This window comes from Ooceraea biroi, chromosome 1 (genome assembly GCF_003672135.1).
Source record: "Ooceraea biroi isolate clonal line C1 chromosome 1, Obir_v5.4, whole genome shotgun sequence".
In the NCBI taxonomy this organism is placed as follows: Eukaryota; Metazoa; Arthropoda; class Insecta; order Hymenoptera; family Formicidae; genus Ooceraea; species Ooceraea biroi.
This window is the reverse complement of record NC_039506.1, coordinates 11,708,463-11,727,870: the sequence shown is the minus strand read 5'-3', so window position 1 is coordinate 11,727,870 and position 19,408 is coordinate 11,708,463. Positions and strand designations below refer to the sequence as shown.

General features: G+C 37.5%; 2 protein-coding genes across 3 annotated transcripts; one reads left to right on the top strand and one right to left on the bottom strand.

The window, feature by feature from the left end:
* Positions 1 to 1,552: 1,552 nt before the first annotated feature.
* On the bottom strand, positions 1,553 to 4,730 carry LOC113562735. The gene is given in 4 exon segments (XM_026973076.1): positions 1,553 to 1,707; positions 1,710 to 1,770; positions 2,305 to 2,626; positions 4,696 to 4,730. Coding segments are annotated over 4 exon segments (573 nt in total).
* Positions 4,731 to 7,450: 2,720 nt separating this feature from the next.
* LOC105284634 lies at positions 7,451 to 8,656 on the top strand. 2 transcript variants are annotated; one of them, XM_026970942.1, is made up of 3 exons: positions 7,451 to 7,475; positions 7,617 to 7,930; positions 8,407 to 8,656. In XM_026970942.1, exons 1-3 carry the CDS (start codon positions 7,466 to 7,468, stop codon positions 8,653 to 8,655), a joined length of 573 nt encoding a protein of 190 aa, XP_026826743.1. In that variant the 5' UTR covers positions 7,451 to 7,465; the 3' UTR covers position 8,656. The 2 variants fall into 2 exon arrangements, with proteins under 2 accessions (XP_026826743.1, XP_026826744.1); XM_026970943.1 differs by having other exon boundaries at positions 8,412 to 8,545.
* Positions 8,657 to 19,408: the final 10,752 nt, after the last annotated feature.

Below are 19,408 nucleotides of genomic sequence, written 5' to 3'. Positions count from 1 at the left end.
TGCTTCAAACAATTTACCCCTATTCTTTCGCTGTATAAGTTTACTGACACGATCTGCATCTGATGATTTTTGTGTCGTATTTGAAAGGAGTAATTGCTTGCAATCTGAACAATGAATTCTTTTCATTATAGTTTTAGCAATATATCCGGATATATATGCAATGATTTCATCAGTATATTCATTAACTCTTTCATTATTTGTCATAAAATAATTATGTTCAATAGAGACGGGATTTGAAAATTCTTTTCGTAAATCAACATCTGCATTTCCACATGTTCCTCAATTCCCTGTACGTCATTTGTAGATGTATTTGAAACTTTTAATAATACAGTATCATCTTTTGGAATGCAATTTGCACTTAATGAAACTGATACATTCGCTAAATGTAATATTTTTCTATACGATTCTTTAAATTGTTTTGCACTTGGGTTATTATTCCAACCATGCATTCTCCTAATTAATGAAAAATAAGTTTCAACATGATCTTGTGATAATTTGTAAGTAAGTAAAAAATCTATTACATTTACATAAAACAATTCTTCCGCTAACGCAACATTTCGCAAATTAATAATGAATCCAATAAAGCCTGTTTTCAGAGTGCTTTGAAGTATGGACACATTTTTTATTTGTAATGAATCAATGTAATTAATAAAATGTGTAGCTTTATCTTTAATAGGATACAGTGTATCTCTTGTTATTGCACGTTTATTTTCAGTTTTATTGTATATATTACGTGAATTTAAGATATCAAATATATCATCAAAATGTTTACAGAATTTTGCAGTTGCTGAAGCTCCTGAAAATTTCGATTCTTTTAAATCGTATTCTAAAAATGTTAATGCGTCAGCCACTAAATTACTTAATGTTTGTGCCGCCAAGTTAACTTTCATTTTTTCATTAAAGAACTGTACATGTCTTTTTCTTATTTTGTTAGCAACATGCAATTTTTCTACATTTTGCAGATTTACTAATTCCTTCAGAAAAGTCCAACTTATTATATTCCCATCTTTATCTGTAATATTTTCTTTGCTAATTGCATTCCTCATAAGCTTCAACATGTGACATGCGTCATAAAAAATATAAATGCGTTTAGATTTATCAATAGGATGACTAAAATACGGCACAATTCTTTAATATTACTTTCTTTTAATTGTGCACCTAATATCTGACACATTGCAATATTTGAAGTAGCTCCGTCAAATGTAACACTAACAACATTAATTTGTTTTTCATATAGTTTACACAAAATATTGTTTAACAAATTTGCTTTCTCTGTACCATTTAATGAGTCGATCAAATAAAATGCAATCGGGATTTTAAAGTTATCATAAATGCATAAATGCAAATCAGCATAAAAAGAAGAACTTGACTAGCAAGTGATAGACTGTTATTGTCAACTTTAACATCCGTGTCAATAAAACCATGTATTTTTTTACCATCCCAATCAACTTTTTTCTTAATATGCATTTCATCAAATGTTATATTAAATATTAAATTCTTATTTTTTTCTCGAGCATTTTTTACTTTCTTAACTACATTTTGTAATGCAAGATCAGATATATCCGAATTGCAATGAACTGTTCGCATCCACGTACGAAGTGTAGTGGGATGAGGTAGACATTTTACAAACATTTTTCTTACATACATGTACGCTGCAGGCGAATGAAAATGGAGCGTACATGCAAAACTTTTCAAACTTTCAGGAAATTTCTTTCGCTTCTTACTTAGCACCTTATGTAGCAATTCTTGTATTGCAGGTGGCATCATATCCTAAATAAAGTTATATAAAATATATCAAAACAAAGAAATATGTAAAAGCCCAAGAAATCAAGTAAAAGAGACATAAAAATAGTGGGTGCACACATACAATATGTGTAAAACATGATGTACAAGTACTATATTTCTGTTGACTGTACTCTTACAATGATTCGGTACGTTCTATTTTTGTCCTTTTTTCTATCTCCTTCATTTTCATATGGACCTTATTACGAATATTAACATTTTTGTCATTTTAAATATTTGTGAAAATATTTAAAATCCTTCTGAGACTGAAAATAGCTAAGTAGGCTTTACACACTCTTGGAGAATATTATTATTATACCTATAATATTATTATAGGTATAATAATGGACTCAAGATAATGAACACCTTATTCAACTATAAAGATATCCGTTAGTGAGATATAACTTTAGTGCGTACTACATTAGCGAGTTAACTGCTGTTGATAAATGCTATTGCGAAATGCAACAATTAAGTTCTAATTTTTTAAAAATCTTAATCTTTATAATTATGAATGCAACTTACTTCAATATCGTTTTCTGTCATTAATTTCTTACTTTTCAGCTTTTGCAGCAAGTCTTTACAAGTTAAAATTCTATTTTGTAGGCGTTTCTTCTTTTGCGATCTAATCTTTATCTCATGTCGATTGTAAATAATACATTTTAAAAATTGTTTCCATTTTTTAGGAGAAATAAAATCTTTTTCTTGGAAGCATTGTACAATGTGTTTAGAGGCATTCAAAAAAATGTTTTGAATTTTATAAGCTCTAGAAATATCTTGCGGAAATTTCCTGTAAATAAAGATTTTATAATTTAAAATATATTTTAAAAAAGTATAAAATAAAAGAATGTTTTAATTTTCTTATCCTTATATGTATATCTCACCTTTTCCTATTTGAGCTTTTGATTTCTACGTTATTACTCTTTTCTATTTCCTCGTTATTCTTTTCTGCAATATTTGTATCCATTTCTATATGAATATTTCGAGTAGTATTTGGATCCTTCGCATTTTCACTATAGGACAACGTATTCAAATGCATAAATGTTTTATCACAAACATTAATGATTATATAAATTATAAACGCACAATGTGTGTACATTCATATTTATAACAAAAAAGTCTAAACCTTTCTTTGTTCTTTCTGTTGACAATAAATGGAACTGCAGTTTTCTTCAATATTTTATTTTTAGTATATTCATTCCTTTCATGATAGTCATTGTTTGTAAAGTGATCACTACACACCCTGGCCTCTTTAGGCAAAACATCACGGCCAATTACTTCTAACCATTTTTGCCGTCTTTCCTCATTTACTGGTATGCTATAAGTATTGCCTACATTTTTTTCACTTATTAATATTTATGGCTACGTTTCGTTATTCACTGCCAGTACTAAAAATCTATAGTTCACGTCGCGTATACTATAGATTTTCAGTACTGGCAGTGAATAACGAAACGCAGCCAAAATATTATATAAATATTATACATAACCAATCACCATATTCAGTAATTCAATTAATATCAAATAAAATTATCCAATTACTTACTTATGAAATGAACGTTGTGGAAAAAGGGGGTTTGCCACCGCAGTGCAAATGCAACAGCTTGAAATCATTTTTTAAATACTAATTCTTATTATATAATTAAATATTTCTTACAACAGCACGTTTACTGAAGAGGTTATAAAAACGACAAACGATCAACGATCGGGTGTTCACTGCTCATTTCCCTACTCTCCGCTCTTACCCCTACTCTTCTTTCCTTAGAGAGAGAGAGAGCAATCCTTCGCCTGCTTTCTCTCTTTTTCTACCTGAGATTCACTGCCAAGTAGAGAACACGCTCGGTCTATTCTTACTATGTCTATGGTATAAACAGAGCTGCTGCCATCTCGACGAAAAAGAACGGACTGTACATTTGACGACGATGACGACGTTTCTTAAATAAAATTTTCCAATTTCAGACTTTGCATCGCCATATCTCCGCTCGTAGGGCACGTACAAGAAAAATAAAAACACTTTTATTATATAATTCGACCCCAAGCTATCCATTGAGCCTACTCTGAACTTGATCCGTTCAGCGGTTATTGAGATCTAATAATCTGAGTGTCTGCGAAAGCGTCGCTTCGCGTAATAGTGTCACGGTGCGATCTCGCTGCGCGTATACTTGGCGCGAGACACTACCGTGTCTCTTGATTGCATTTTATGAACGGCAATGGTAAATACTACGAACTGTAAGAATAACAATGAATTTAAAAATTATTCAATACTTTCTTTAAATCGCCAGTACATGTAATAATAACTCCAATTTATTTGTTCAGCTAACTGGCAATACAAATACAAATCAATCGTCGTCACAACGTTTCGACCATTTCTTGGTCCTTATATGAAGTGTTATTTTAAATTGCGTCAAAAGTCGCTTTCTGAAAGTAATATATCAATATCTTTAAAAGTTACGGAAAAAGTTTTAAAAAGAAAGAAGAAATTAAAAATTGCATTACTTACTGACAGAAAGCAACCAACATAAATATAAATTACATAAAACAATTAAAAAGAAGCAAACAGTAAGAGTGACAACCATGCTCGAGCAAAGCTGACAATACTATGTGTTGTGCAAAATGCTGCTGACATGTCAAAGCAAACAGATGTTATGTATATTTAAAAATAGCCTCATATGTACAAGGCAAGTTATCTGTAATAGCGTTATCATGTCGTTTTATATAGAACATTTCATCTATTTCTCTCTTTTTAATATGATTTTCTTGATGAATAATTTTCACATTAGACCAGTAACACTTATGGTTGCAAAATGTATGCTTACTAACGACGGAGTGAAATGTTCTATATGAAACGATATGATAACGCTATTAATTTACAAGAAGATACAGATAACTTGCCTTGTATACAGGGTGTCCCAGACTTACCGAATCACCGGTTCAGGGTAGATTCCTGACGTCATTCCGAGACGATAGTTCCTCTTGCAAAATGTCGAGGGTGGCGTAGTTTCGGCGCTACGAAGGGTTGTAGTTATCCTATCCTTGTGCAGAATTTTCCCACGTTCAATGACGGTAGGTCGAAGGGGCCCCGCGCATCGCGCACACTTCAATTTGATATTAATTTTTCGCGGCTGTTCACTGCGTGTTTCTATTCACTGCACAATGTCCTGCAAGCACTATATCCTGTTCCTGTAAGCACTGTTCACTCTTCAGGGTCAAATCCGAAGACCTTGCTGGCGAAATCAGTCGCTCCGCGTTCGATCCATTTATCCGCGTATGTCTCGTTAAACGCACTTCCACATACGTGTACACCGAGATTTTCACGCGTTACCGTTCGACTTTCTGCGACATCGGCAGTACGATCGACGAGAAAAGGCGGACCGATCGCTTATCATGTTGCACGAAATCGCGATACACGAGGAACTGTCAAAACATACGTGAAGTGCAGCGCGCCTCCGCGATGACAGAAAATCAATACGAGCGATGCGAAGCGCGCTGCACTAATATCGATAAGATGTGATTCATAAAGACGATACAATTTACAATTTTATTAAATAATTATGCTCGTCACAGATAAATCGGGATCTCGCGAAGCATCGTATACTGCGTGGTGACAGATTCCAAGCGTATTGATTTTCTGTCATCGCGAAGGCGCGCTGCACTTCACGTATGTTTTGACAGTTCCTCGTGTATCGCGATTTCGTGCAACATGATAAGCGATCGGTCCGCCTTTTCTCGTCGATCGTACTGCCGATGTCGCAGAAAGTCGAACGGTAACGCGTGAAAATCTCGGTGTACACGTATGTGGAAGTGCGTTTAACGAGACATACGCGGATAAATGGATCGAACGCGGAGCGACTGATTTCGCCAGCAAGGTCTTCGGATTTGACCCTGAAGAGTGAACAGTGCTTACAGGAACAGGATACAGTGCTTGCAGGACATTGTGCAGTGAATAGAAACACGCAGTGAACAGCCGCGAAAAATTAATATCAAATTGAAGTGTGCGCGATGCGCGGGGCCCCTTCGACCTATCGTCATTGAACGCGGGAAAATTCTGCACAAGGATAGGATAACTACAACCCTTCGTAGCGCTGAAACTACGCCACCCTCGACATTTTGCAAGAGGAACTATCGTCTCGGAATGACGTCAGGAATCTACTCTGAATCGGTGATTCGGTAAGTCAGGGACACCCTGTATATGACGCTATTTTGAAAACACACAACATCTGTTTGCTTAGACCTGTCAGCAGTATTTTGAACAACACATAGAATGAACTTTGCTCGAGGGTCACTCTTACTGTTTGCTTCTTTTTAATTCTTTTATGTAATCTTCATTTATACATATATTGGTTGCTTTCTGTCAGTAATGCAATTTCTTATTCCTTCCTTATTTTTACATCTGTTTCGTAACTTTTAAAGATATTCATGTATTACTTTCAGAAAGCGACTTTTGACGCAATTTTCAATCACACTTGATAAGGACCAAAAAATAATGGTTGAAACGTTGTGACGACGACTGATTTGTAATTGTATTGCCAGTTAGCTCAACAAATAAATTGCAGTTATTATTATATGTACTGGCGATTTAAAGAAAGTTTTGAATAATTTTTAACCTAATTGTTATTCTTACATTTTATTTTCATTTTCTATTTTCTTACATAGTATTTACCATAGCCGTTCTTAGAAATAAAATGCAATGTAGAAATACTATGACATGTAAAAATAACAATAATGACACAATTTAAACATTATTTAAAAAGTGTTCTGAAAAATATGTATGTATAAATAAATTGCAAATTTATGCATTTAAATAAATACAACGAATAAATATATAAAAATATGTTACTAATATGTACACTCACATCCACGTAAAAAATGGAAAAAACAAGATTCGAACCCGCAACATGCAGAGTTCTGATATAGCAGCCTGTGGTCTTATGCTCTCGCCTACGGCTGCTGATTAACAACTCGCACATGCAAATCGATACATATGATGGACAGGAAACGAAACTAATTTTTCGAGGAAATATTTGATAGGTGTTTAGAGTGGCTTCAGCATAATTACAATTGTTATATGTTGCATATACTTTTAAATTAATTACAATTACCCAGCGGTAATCCAAATCATACTGCGGTCGGTTTGAAAAACATGCAATACAGCATTGCATAAATTGTAATGCATAATATTTTATATTATAATTTATTTCATAAAAATTAATCCATTTCCAATAAAATAACATTCATGTGATCACAATTACGTTACATGAAACATAATTTCATGTAATATAATTACATGTTTAAATATAATATAATTGTAATTACATTCAGTTAATTAATATCATCGCAACACATAATATAAGAAAAATTATAATAGGATATTATTATCATATTATATTATGCGAAATAGCCGCAACCGTCTGGCGGTGTCCCTGCGATCTTGTAAGAAATACGATACATCAACAAAGATTATATTACACATCTGATAGACCACGCGGAACCGTCGAAATCATGTTTTGTTTAGACGAAGCCGCAGTTGTTACAAACGGTGCGCATTAGTATGAAATAGCATGAGTGAAAGAAATGGCTCGTGAAGAAACGACTCGATAGCCGAGCCTATCCCCTCCCCTCGCGCGAGGCGCGACTGTTCGTGTTTCTGATAACACCGATGCCGATCCTCAGTTCGAGTTGCGCTGCCAACATGGTGAGATGTAAGTACCACTACAGTTATATTCACTTTACTTTCTCCTTTCTTTCTTTTTCTCTTCTCTTTCTCTTTTCTATTGACTGTTATCTTTTCATATTGTCCTATGATATTGGCAGAAATTAATTATTTTAAGTTTCTATTACAGCAAAGAGTTTAGGAAATATCCGCGCGTCGAAGACCGCGGCGGAGAAAACGACGACCGCGGCGAAGGTGACCACGGCGGAGAAGACGACCGCGGCGGAGAAGGCGACGACGGAGACAGTGACAATCGGGACGGAGACGGCGACGACGGAGATTGCGACGACCGGGATCGAGACGGTGACGACGGCGACGATAACGACGGCAACGATGACGGCGACAGCGTCAGTGCAGACGTCCCCCCAAAAATATGTGGGGACGGAAATGACGCCACCGAAGAAGCAGCTTGGGACGGTGAAGTTCGACGGCACAGAGAAGACGGTAAGTCATACATTCACGAATACATAGATTCCGTGGATTTGCTAGCATGCGGTAGCATTCTGTTTCACTCTCGCTGGACTCAACTCGCCCGAGAGCGAGAGTGAGACAGAATGCTACCGCATGCTAGCAAATCCACTGTATGTAAGATCACAGTGCTCGGAATTAGAGGTACTTTTCGGTCCGCTTTTTGAGGTGATGTCTACTATCCCCTCGCTGCTACCCTAAGCATAAACGACCGATCGCGTGTGTGACGCTGTTTCTCAGGTGCGTTTCTACATAACAAATTTGTCGGAATCGTATCTTATATATTATCATCACAAATAAATTACGTAAGACGCTTCTAAGAAAAAGCGTAACACACGCGATAAATGATTGGTAGAAACCAATATTTTGATTAATTTAACCGAATGTTACTAGGGATTATCTATCTGTGTTGGTAGAAACGGGTCGTAATGATGTAATTTTATTTTTTTCAGCGCAGAAAAGCTACGGTGCAGCGTGCCCTCAACAGGAAGAGGGATAGGGTGGCACGCCAGAAAAAGGAAACGGCGGCCGCACCACCACCACTATCGCAGCCGGTATACGCGGTCCCCCCCCCCTCCGCCACCGCAATATGTGCACTGGCACCCACAGCCGACGTATTCGTGCTGCTCACACGGATACGCGGCGCCGCCGCCACCGCCATCCCGATAAAAAATATTACAAGTAAAAATATATTAATATAACAAATATTAATATTTATATGTAAAAATATATTTATATTTTTTTGTAATTATATATTGTAATTTATTTTCCTCCTACTTTCTCCTTTTCTATTTTCTTCAATATTTCCAGTCCTTTTTCGCTTCTACTACTTCTATCTTCTCTATCCTTTTCCTCCGCTCTCTTCTTTCTCTCTTACCCTTCTTATCCCTTTTGACTACGTTTACACGGCCAGATTTACGCCGAAGTTATAACATTGATGTTATAACAAGTAATGTTAAATGCCGTATAAACAATGTTTTACGCCGGAGTTATTACACCGGTATAATAACTCCTGCGTAAAGTACTGTTCACACGGCATTTAATGTTGTTATAACATCAATGTTATAACTTCGGCGTAAATTTGGCCGTGTAAACGTAGTCAATATGTCTGACAATGAGCGAATGATTAGAGAGAGTTCGATAAAAAAAAAAGATACGACTTTGGAAGGGTATGGTCCACTTGATGCTCCGAACGATGCGAACATTGTGCCTCAGATGACGGACTAATTAGAAAGAGGGATCGCGCATCTCTAATATTTAGGACTCTAGGCGCGGACATATTAGCATCTCCATCTCTCGAAACATCGTGCAACTAATCTTGTGCCCTTGGACACGATGGACAGGGAAAATTATCACAAAATTACAGCATCGAGAATTCTTTTTATTTACACGTCTAAATTGTCTTCTAAAAGCATCATCGTATTCCTTCATTGTGTCCAAACACCGCTCAACAGCGATTTTGTGCGTACGAAGTCCATAACTTTCATATTAGACAAATTAATTTACGAGGTGTGTCAACAAGCTGATAAGTAAATTGCAATTTTTTAACTTTTTTCCATTTTGAGTATAAATTCCTGTCGTCCGGACTTTCTTTCTATCTATACTTTATTTGTGGAAAAGGATTTTTTATTCTGCACAAGCAATAAAGAGAATTTTCGATGCTGTAATGCCTCAAAATTTCCCCTATATTGTCGGTAATACAGACGACTCCAGCTTCTCCTTAAGCACTGAATTAAAGTTATGTGATAAGGATGGAAACCGTGGAGAGCTATAATTCTTTGAATCGTGGATTTTGGAATACCTGATTGTCTTTCAATTTGTCGCACAGAAATATGGGGATTTAAATTTAGCATAACCAACACAACAAGAACTCGTGGATCATCTCGTTCAATTGCACGACGACATTGTCGGTTTATAGGAGGATGCTGTCTCTCACGCCTTTCGATTCTGGCAATCACTACATCAGCTGGATGCTGATATCTGTTAGGAAAGCGTTGACGATACAATTGTGCTGCTGCACGGTAATTACCACGGCATTCTCCGTGAACTAGAAGAATGTCAACAATTTCATTTCGTGTGTAATCTGGCATTTTGCAAATTAATAAAAGAGAAAAAAATTTTTAGAATTAATATTTTTGAATGAATATCTGAACAACAGACTACTCAAAAATTCATTCACAGCGCGAGAAGCGGCCCTGTCAAATCGAAAGCCTCGCACAAAAGCGCTATACTTGAGCAGCAATCACACTATTGACAAGATTTGCTGGTATTTACGGATACACAAAGCGGAAACTCAAAGTTGCAGCGCTGCGTATCCACCGAGCTGGTCCTCGCTCGAAACTGGTCCGACGAAAAAATTTCCAGTCTGATGCTCCATTTCGGACGTCGAACAACATCGAGCTCGAGATGGCGCACCTACATTTTCCCGTGGTTATCCACGATGCGGATTTCAATTACGCGTATTTTAATTTTAATCGGAGAACGACTTCTCGAGTGCGGCTTTACATGTTCTTGACACGTTCACTCAAGGTCAAACCAATGACGCCGTCTTATGTCCCCCTTCGAACCAAACAACTTTTGTCTGAAACATTTTTGATTTAACGCAGTGTTTCTGAAAAAGAGTGCAACTTTTAAAATGGGACACCCTGTATATACAGGGTGTCCCATTTTTAAAGTTGACCTTGAGTGAACGTGTCAAGGACATGTAAAGGTCAACTTTGTTTTTTTAAATTGAAACCCCAACTTTTTATTGCAGATTCTAATTCTCCATCGAAAAGTAACTTTTATTTGAAACATTTTTTTTTAAACGCCCTCCTTATCCCGAAAACTCAGGTTCAACCTTTGGCGGACCAATGATAATACTCGCTTTATAACAGACACTGAAGGTTTTTTTAGTATCTTACTGTTTACCATCAGCATGTGCGTTGGTGCGTGCGTGCGTGCGTTTCCAGCCAACTAAGGCAAGATCGATCACAGATCCGGCCAGTTAAGGCAACATCGATCACTGATCCGGCCAACTAAGGCAACATCGATCACTGATCCGGCCAACTAAGGCAACATCGATCACTGATCCGGCTAACTAAGGCAACATCGATCACTGATGCGGCCAGTGAAGGCAAGACCGTCGTGGATCCGGCCAGTGAAGGCAAGATCACTGTCGAAAGCAAGGCCTTGATGAATTACTGTTTTATCTCATCAACTGTTCAAAAATGCCTCCATTATTTTCAATACATAGTTTGTATTCGTCGTTCGAAGTTTTGAACAGTTGACAAAAGTATGTTTCTAGGGATATTTCTACAGTTATCAATTATCCGTTGCCTCATGTTTTCCCTAGTAGTCGGTTGTTCTGCGTACACCACGTTTTTCAAGTAGCCCCATAGAAAAAAATCTGGACTAGTCAGATCTGGAGATCTGGGGCACCACTTAAAATGTCCTCGAATTCCTATCCACTTTCTTGGAAATCGGCGATGTAAAAATTGTTGAACTCTTCTGCCCCTATGGGCTGGCGCGCCATCGTGTTGAAGCCACATACGTTGTCTTGTTTGCAGGTCAACATTCTCTAAAAGAATTGGCAATTCATGTCTTAGAAAATGTAAATAGTCGGTTGCGTTGACGGTTGCTAGAGCGGCACCTTTAATCGACGTTTAATTAGCGCCACGCATGTCGCCATCGCTTCTTCAGCGAAGCAGATGCCGCACACGTGATAATTATTAATTTACCGTGCGTTTCTGTAAATTCTCCGACGCGTTTGCAGCTGAGCGAGGCTTAGCTCGGCGGATACGCAGCGCTGCAACTTTGAGTTTCCGCTTTGTGTAACCGTAAACCAGCAGGTTGAACTTGAGTTTTCGTGATAAGGAGGGCGTTTAAAAAAATGTTTCAAACAAAAGTTACTTAGTTTTCGATGGAGAATCAGAATCTGCAATAAAAAGTTGGGGTTTCAATTTTTAAAAAACAAAGTTGACCTTCACATGTCCTTGACACGTTCACTCAAGGTCAAACCAATGACGCCGTCTTATGTCCCCCTTCGAACTAAACAACTTTTGTCTGAAACATTTTTCGATTTAACGCAGTGTTTCTGAGAAATTTGAGTGCAACTTTTAAAATGGGACACCCTGGATGTATACAGGGTGTCCCATAACTCTTCATTAATATTTCAGAGGGTGAATGAGGGTTGAATATTGAACAAAAAGTTCCTTTTCCGATTTTGGCTCAGACCATTATTTACCGAGTTATTAACAGTTAAAATTGTTTAATCAGACGGCGCGCGGTCGGAGTACGCAGAGGCGTAGCGTGCTGTGGGACCCCTCGCGCTTATCGTATCTTTCCTTGGTTAAAATTCTCTTTTAATTCTTCTTATCTTTTTTTGACAAATAAATCAATAAATCGATAGACAAATAAATAAATGAATGAATAAAAAATAAATAAAAATAAATACAGAAATGTATCCAATTTTTAATATTAGTTTAATTATGTTATAATAATGTTATAATAATGTTATACTTATTTAATTATGTATTAATTTTTTCTGAATTATGTGTTACATGATATGATATGATATGATATGATATGCAACGTTTTATGTTTTGTAGCCCTAAAAAGGACCGATTATTATTATGGTGGCCTTGAAAAAGATTTGTTTAATCGATTTGTTCGAATTGTCCCCCATTGGCTGCTAAGCATGCATGTGCTCTTCGGACAGTCTCATTTCTTACGCGTAGAAGCAATGGTCTGTGGCAATGGTGGATGCGGAGATGCTTCTACGCGTAAGAAATGAGACTGTCCGGAGAGTACATGCATGCTTAGCAGCGGACGGGGGACACTTCGAACAAATAAATTAAACAAATCTTTTTCAAGGCCACTATAATAATAATCGGTCCTTTTTAGGGCTACAAAACATAAACCGTTGCATATCATATCATATCATATCATATCATATCATATCATATCATATCATATCATATCATATCATATCATATCATATCATATATCATATCATGTATGACACATAATTCAGAAAAAATTAATACATAATTAAATAAGTATAACATTATTATAACATAATTAAACTAATATTAAAAATTGGATACATTTCTGTATTTATTTTTATTTATTTTTTATTCATTCATTTATTTATTTGTCTATCGATTTATTGATTTATTTGTTATAAGAATTGTTGTAAGAATTTATTGATTTATTTGTCATAAAAGGATAAGAAAAAGTAAAAGAGAATTTTAACCGAGGAAAGATACGATAAGCGCGAGGGGTCCTACAGCACGCTACGCCTCTGCGTACTCCGACCGCGCGCCGTCTGATTAGACAACTTTAACTGTTAATAACTCGGTAAATAATGGTCTGAGCCAAAATCGGAAAAGTAACTTTTTGTTCAATATTCAACCCTCATTCACCCTCTGAAATATTAATGAAGAGTTATGGGACACCCGTATACAGGGTGGTCCACTTAAATCGATCATCTTAGATATTTCATTTGTTTTTGATGATACGAAAAAATGTCTAAGGAAAAAGTTGCACCGTTCGAAGGGGCTATCATGATGACAGAACAACAATTTTTTCAAGGCTATTTTTTTCGGAGATTCAAAGGTCAAGATAATTTTTTTAAATGGAACTACATATTTTTGTTTGCGCAATTTTATAGCTAACATCGAGAGGAGTTCAGCGACCTATGACAACATGACCTTTAAATGATCTTGAACGCGGGAAACAGAAAAATCAAACTTTATGCTCTTCAACACAAAAATTTATTTAAGGAGGTGTTCAAAATGATGTCCTCCGACTTCAATACATTTTCTAAGGCTCCATGGACGTTCTACTTATCGAAGCCACCTTAGATTTTCGATGGTCCAATAGTTCATATTTCTTCTATTTACTTGTAAATAGTTAGTGAACATTGATTCATCGGTAAACACTCTCATGTTCTGGAATTCAATGGAATGTAAGATTGAAATAATTCCATACATGTATTGTGTGCGTGTGTGTATGTGTATGTAAATATTTATGATCGTGAAATGCTTTCGCAGTTCAGTTCATTTCCTGAGCTTCTCGATATCAGAGTTTAAATATGACTGATTATACGAAAGAGGAAAGAATAGAAATGCTTCTTATTTACGGTGAAAGCGGAAGAAGCTCTACAGAGGCGCAGAGAATGTACGGCCAAAGATACCCTGAAAAGCGTTTACCGTCTCGCGCTGCTTTTGACCGTCTTATTAAAACATTTCGTGAAACTGGAAGAGTTTGTTCACGTAAGAAAATGCGACCTCGTTTGCAAACTAATGAACCAGCAGAAGTTACTGTTTTGGCTGCAGTGGCAAATAATCCAGATATCAGTTCTCGACAAATACAAAGAAATACTGGTATTTCCAAGACAAGTGTTTTACGCATTCCTAAATGCCACTCATTTCATCCATATCACATTACATTGCATCAAGAACTTCATGGAAATGATTTTATTAATCGAATAGAATTTTGTCAATGGGCGCTACAACAGTTGGAAGTCAATGAATTCTTCTTCAACAGAATATTGTTTACCGATGAATCAACTTTCACTAACCATGGACAAGTAAATAGAAGAAATATGCACTATTGGGCCGTTGAAAATCCAAGGTGGCTTCGACAAGTAGAACGTCAACGTCCATGGAGTCTTAATGTATTGTGTGGTGTTTTACACAATCGAATCATTGGCCCTTTTTTATTGATGGTACATTAAATGGTCAAAAATATGCTGATTTTTTGTCCCAACAATTACCAAACTTATTGGAAGAGGTGCCGTTAGAAACTCGTTTACAAATGTGGTATCAGCATGGTGGTTGTCCGGCTCATAACGCACGTGTTGCACGCACAGTTTTACACGAAATGTTTCCGGAACGCTGGATAGGAAGAGGAGGACATATCAGTTGGCCAGCACGTTCTCCTGATTTGAATCCTTTAGACTTTTTTGCGGGGAATGTTAAAGAACACTGTTTACAATGATGTACCAACTACACAAGAGAACATGAGAGAGTGCATTTTGAATGCATGTGCTAGTATAAATTCAGAAATGATAGAAAGGGTAAGAGTATTATTTGTGCATCGTATTAGAAAATGTATTAAAGTCGGAGGACATCATTTTGAACACCTCCTTAAATAAATTTTTGTGTTGAAGAGCATAAAGTTTGATTTTTCTGTTTCCCGCGTTCAAGATCATTTAAAGGTCATGTTGTCATAGGTCGCTGAACTCCTCTCGATGTTAGCTATAAAATTGCGCAAACAAAAATATGTAGTTCCATTTAAAAAAATTATCTTGACCTTTGAATCTCCGAAAAAAATAGCCTTGAAAACATTGTTGTTCTGTCATCATGATAGCCCCTTCGAACGGTGCAACTTTTTCCTTAGACATTTTTTCGTATCATCAAAAACAAGTGAAATATCTAAGATGATCGATTTAAGTGGACCACCCTGTATACAGGGTGAGGAAAAAGTATGGAAACCCCTAAATTGTTCGAAAACTGCATTATAGAAACAAATGTTTCAGACAAAAGTGTTATGGTTTCAAGGGGGCAAGATGATGATATTATCAGTTTATTTGTAGATGGTGCCACTTTAGAGATTATACCATGGCGGCTATTTTTTTAAATGGAAGTTGATTTTTCTCTCTAAGTAAAAATTATAGTTGACAATGAGACGAATACAACGGTTTTTTGTTTTTTTGCAATTGGACCATTTTTCAGTGAGTTACAGCGTTCTAAAATATAATATTTTATACTTTAAGTAAAATGCTTCTATCCCCATACAGTGTGCGTGTTTTGTGACTCAAAACCACCCTCCACCTCTATGTGTGTGCGTGCGCGAGCGTATACATGAGGAAAAGTATGAAAATCCCTAAATTTTTCGAAAACTATGCATTTCAGAAACAAATGTTTCAGACAAAAGTGTATCACGTAGAGGTTGCCCGGTCGGATTTACACCTCTTTTGTGTTGTGTGTATGTTATGTAACGAAAGATCCGGCCAGCTAAGGCAAGATCGAGGAACGATCCGACCAACTAAGGCAAGATCGAGGAAGGATCCAGCCAGTTAAGGCAAGATCGAGGAAGGATCCGGCCAGCTAAGATAAGATCGAGGTAGGATCCGGCCAGCTAAGGTAAGATCGAGGTAGGATCCGACCAACTAAGGCAAGATCAAGGAAGGATCCAGCCAGCTAAGGCAAGTTCGAGGAAGGATCCAGCCAGCTAAGGCAAGATCGAGGAAGGATCCGGCCAACTAAGGCAAGATCGAGGAAGGATCCGGCCAGCTAAGGCAAGATCGAGGAAGGATCCGGCCAACTAAGGCAAGATCGAGGAAGGATCCGGCCAGCTAAGGCAAGATCGAGGAAGGATCCGGCCAGCTAAGGTAAGATCGAGGTAGGATCCGACCAACTAAGGCAAGATCAAGGAAGGATCCATCCAGCTAAGGCAAGATCGAGGAAGGATCCAGCCAGCTAAGGCAAGATCGAGGAAGGATCCGGCCAACTAAGGCAAGATCGAGGAAAGATTTTGTTTTTCAAAGCAAGTTTATAATAAATTTTCAAAATGTTCACCGTTAACAGTTTGACAGTGTGCTAGTCTATCGTAAAATCCTGAAATAGCGTTCCTAATGTAATCCCTGGGAATGAGCGCAGATTCATCAAGACTTCGACAACGAAGATCATGTATGTTTTGTGGTTTTGTTGTATACACTTTACTCTTCAGGTAGCCCCATAGAAAATAGTCGAGAAGTGAGAGGTCTGGCGATCGAGCTGGCCATTCAATCGGACCTCTTCTCCCTATCCATCGTTCAGCGAAAATTTCATTTAAGTAATTACGAACATATCTTCCATAGTGTGGCGCAGCACCATCCTGTTAGAACCAAGTATTTTCAATATCTGCACCAACAATGGCCCTTATTGCAGGAACTATTTGGTTTCTCAACATATTTTCGTATATTTCAGCATTTAAATTTCGTCCAATAAAGAATGGACCTATCAAAGTATCATTTAAAATACCTACCCAAACATTTACTTTCTCCGGATATTGAGTATGAAATTCTAGCATCCAGTGAGGATTTGTATCCGACCAAAATCGACAATTGTGTCGATTGACGTAACCGTTAAGTTGAAACGTGGCTTCGTCTGAAAAAACTACGTGGTTAGAAAAATCAGGTTCTGCATCTGCTCTTTCCATCATTAATTCACAAAATTGTAGACGTCGATCAAAATCGTCTTCATTCAACTCTTGCACTAGATGAATATTGTATGGATGGAATTTATTTTGCTTTAATATTTTGCACACCGACTTCTGATCTATTTGATGTTCTGCAGTTGTTTTGCGGGTGGAACTATGTGGATTCTCCACAAAGGATTGCAAAACATCCAATGACTTCTCGGAATTTGTTGCTTTTGCTGGTCTCCCTGTTTTTGGGTGGTTTTTAATGCTACCAGTTTCTTCGAAACGTCGGATTGTTTTGTGAACCGTAGATTTCGAGATATTTGTATTTTCATTATGGAATGTTGCATTGAAGAGGTGCATACCATCATTGTACGACCTTAGTCTGTTTCCCCAGCCTCTCATCATCAAAAGAGATATTCGTTCACGTTCAGTAAGTTGTTGCATTTTGACCAAATACAATTATCAATGTTAATACAGAAATAATTCCTTCAGTCGTATTGCTCGATTTCGTGCGTCGTGACCTCTTCTGTACATACGTGATAATCGAACTCGGAACGACTACTACATTAGGAGTGTCTTTAGTCCAGTGCCAGATTCCGTGCTGAGGAACAGCGTCACATACGCAAGCGGCAGTCGCCGTTCGGTGGCGAGGGAGCAGTGGGGAATGGTAGGCGTCGCCTCAGAAATCAGATCGAAATGTGCATCTAATTCCGAGCACTGATTTAGGGTTTCTCTTACATTTTACGATAGACTAGTACACTGTCACACTGTTAATGGTGAACATTTTGAAAATTTATTATAAACTTGCTTTGAAAAACAAAATTTTTCCTCGATCTTGCCATAGCTGGCCGGATCCTTCCTCGATCTTGCCTTAGCTGGCTGGATCCTTCCTCGATCTTGCCTTAGCTGGCTGGATCCTTCCTCGATCTTGCCTTAGCTGGCTGGATCCTTCCTTGATCTTGCCTTAGTTGGTCGGATCCTACCTCGATCTTACCTTAGCTGGCCGGATCCTTCCTCGATCTTGCCTTACCTGGCCGGATCCTTCCTCGAGATCCTTCCTCGATCTTGCCTTAGCTGGCTGGATCCTTCCTCGATCTTGCCTTAGCTGGCTGGATCCTTCCTCGATCTTGCCTTAGCTGGCTGGATCCTTCCTCGATCTTGCCTTAGTTGGTCGGATCCTACCTCGATCTTATCTTAGCTGGCCGGATCCTTCCTCGATCTTGCCTTAGCTGGCCGGATCCTTCCTCGATCTTGCCTTAGTTGGCCGGATCCTTCCTCGATCTTGCCTTAGCTGGCTGGATCCTTCCTCGATCTTGCCTTAGCTGGCTGGATCCTTCCTTGATCTTGCCTTAGTTGGTCGGATCCTACCTCGATCTTACCTTAGCTGGCCGGATCCTTCCTCGATCTTGCCTTACCTGGCCGGATCCTTCCTCGAGATCCTTCCTCGATCTTGCCTTAACTGGCTGGATCCTTCCTCGATCTTGCCTTAGTTGGTCGGATCGTTCCTCGATCTTGCCTTAGCTGGCCGGATCTTTCGTTACATAACATACACACAACACAAAAGAGGTGTAAATCCGACCGGGCAACCTCTACGTGATACACTTTTGTCTGAAACATTTGTTTCTGAAATGCATAGTTTTCGAAAAATTTAGGGATTTTCATACTTTTCCTCATGTATACGCTCGCGCACGCACACACATAGAGGTGGAGGGTGGTTTTGAGTCACAAAACACGCACACTGTATGGGGATAGAAGCATTTTACTTAAAGTATAAAATATTATATTTTAGAACGCTGTAACTCACTGAAAAATGGTCCAATTGCAAAAAAACAAAAAACCGTTGTATTCGTCTCATTGTCAACTATAATTTTTACTTAGAGAGAAAAATCAACTTCCATTTAAAAAAATAGCCGCCATGGTATAATCTCTAAAGTGGCACCATCTACAATTAAACTGATAATATCATCATCTTGCCCCCTTGAAACCATAAAACTTTTGTCTGAAACATTTGTTTCTATAATGCATAGTTTTCGAAACATTTAGGGGTTTCCATACTTGTTCCTCACCCTGTATAGAGATTGTAAATAATAAAACAAGAAAAGAAAGATAATGTAACGATAATACATGAATCAAATGAAATAAGAAATACTAATTCAGTTCATTTAGCCAATTTAAATGTTACTGATGAGAATATAAAAGAGAAAGAAGAAAAAAGCTTTAAAACCGTGTTACATGACTGGGCTATAACTTACAACGTTAATGATGTTACATTAACTGAAC

Excerpts from the sequence above, each read along its gene's own strand:
- LOC105284634 (XM_026970942.1), top strand. Across the intron at positions 7,931-8,406 it reads TCGACGGCACAGAGAAGACG|CGCAGAAAAGCTACGGTGCA; the intron begins GTAAGTCATACA and ends TATTTTTTTCAG.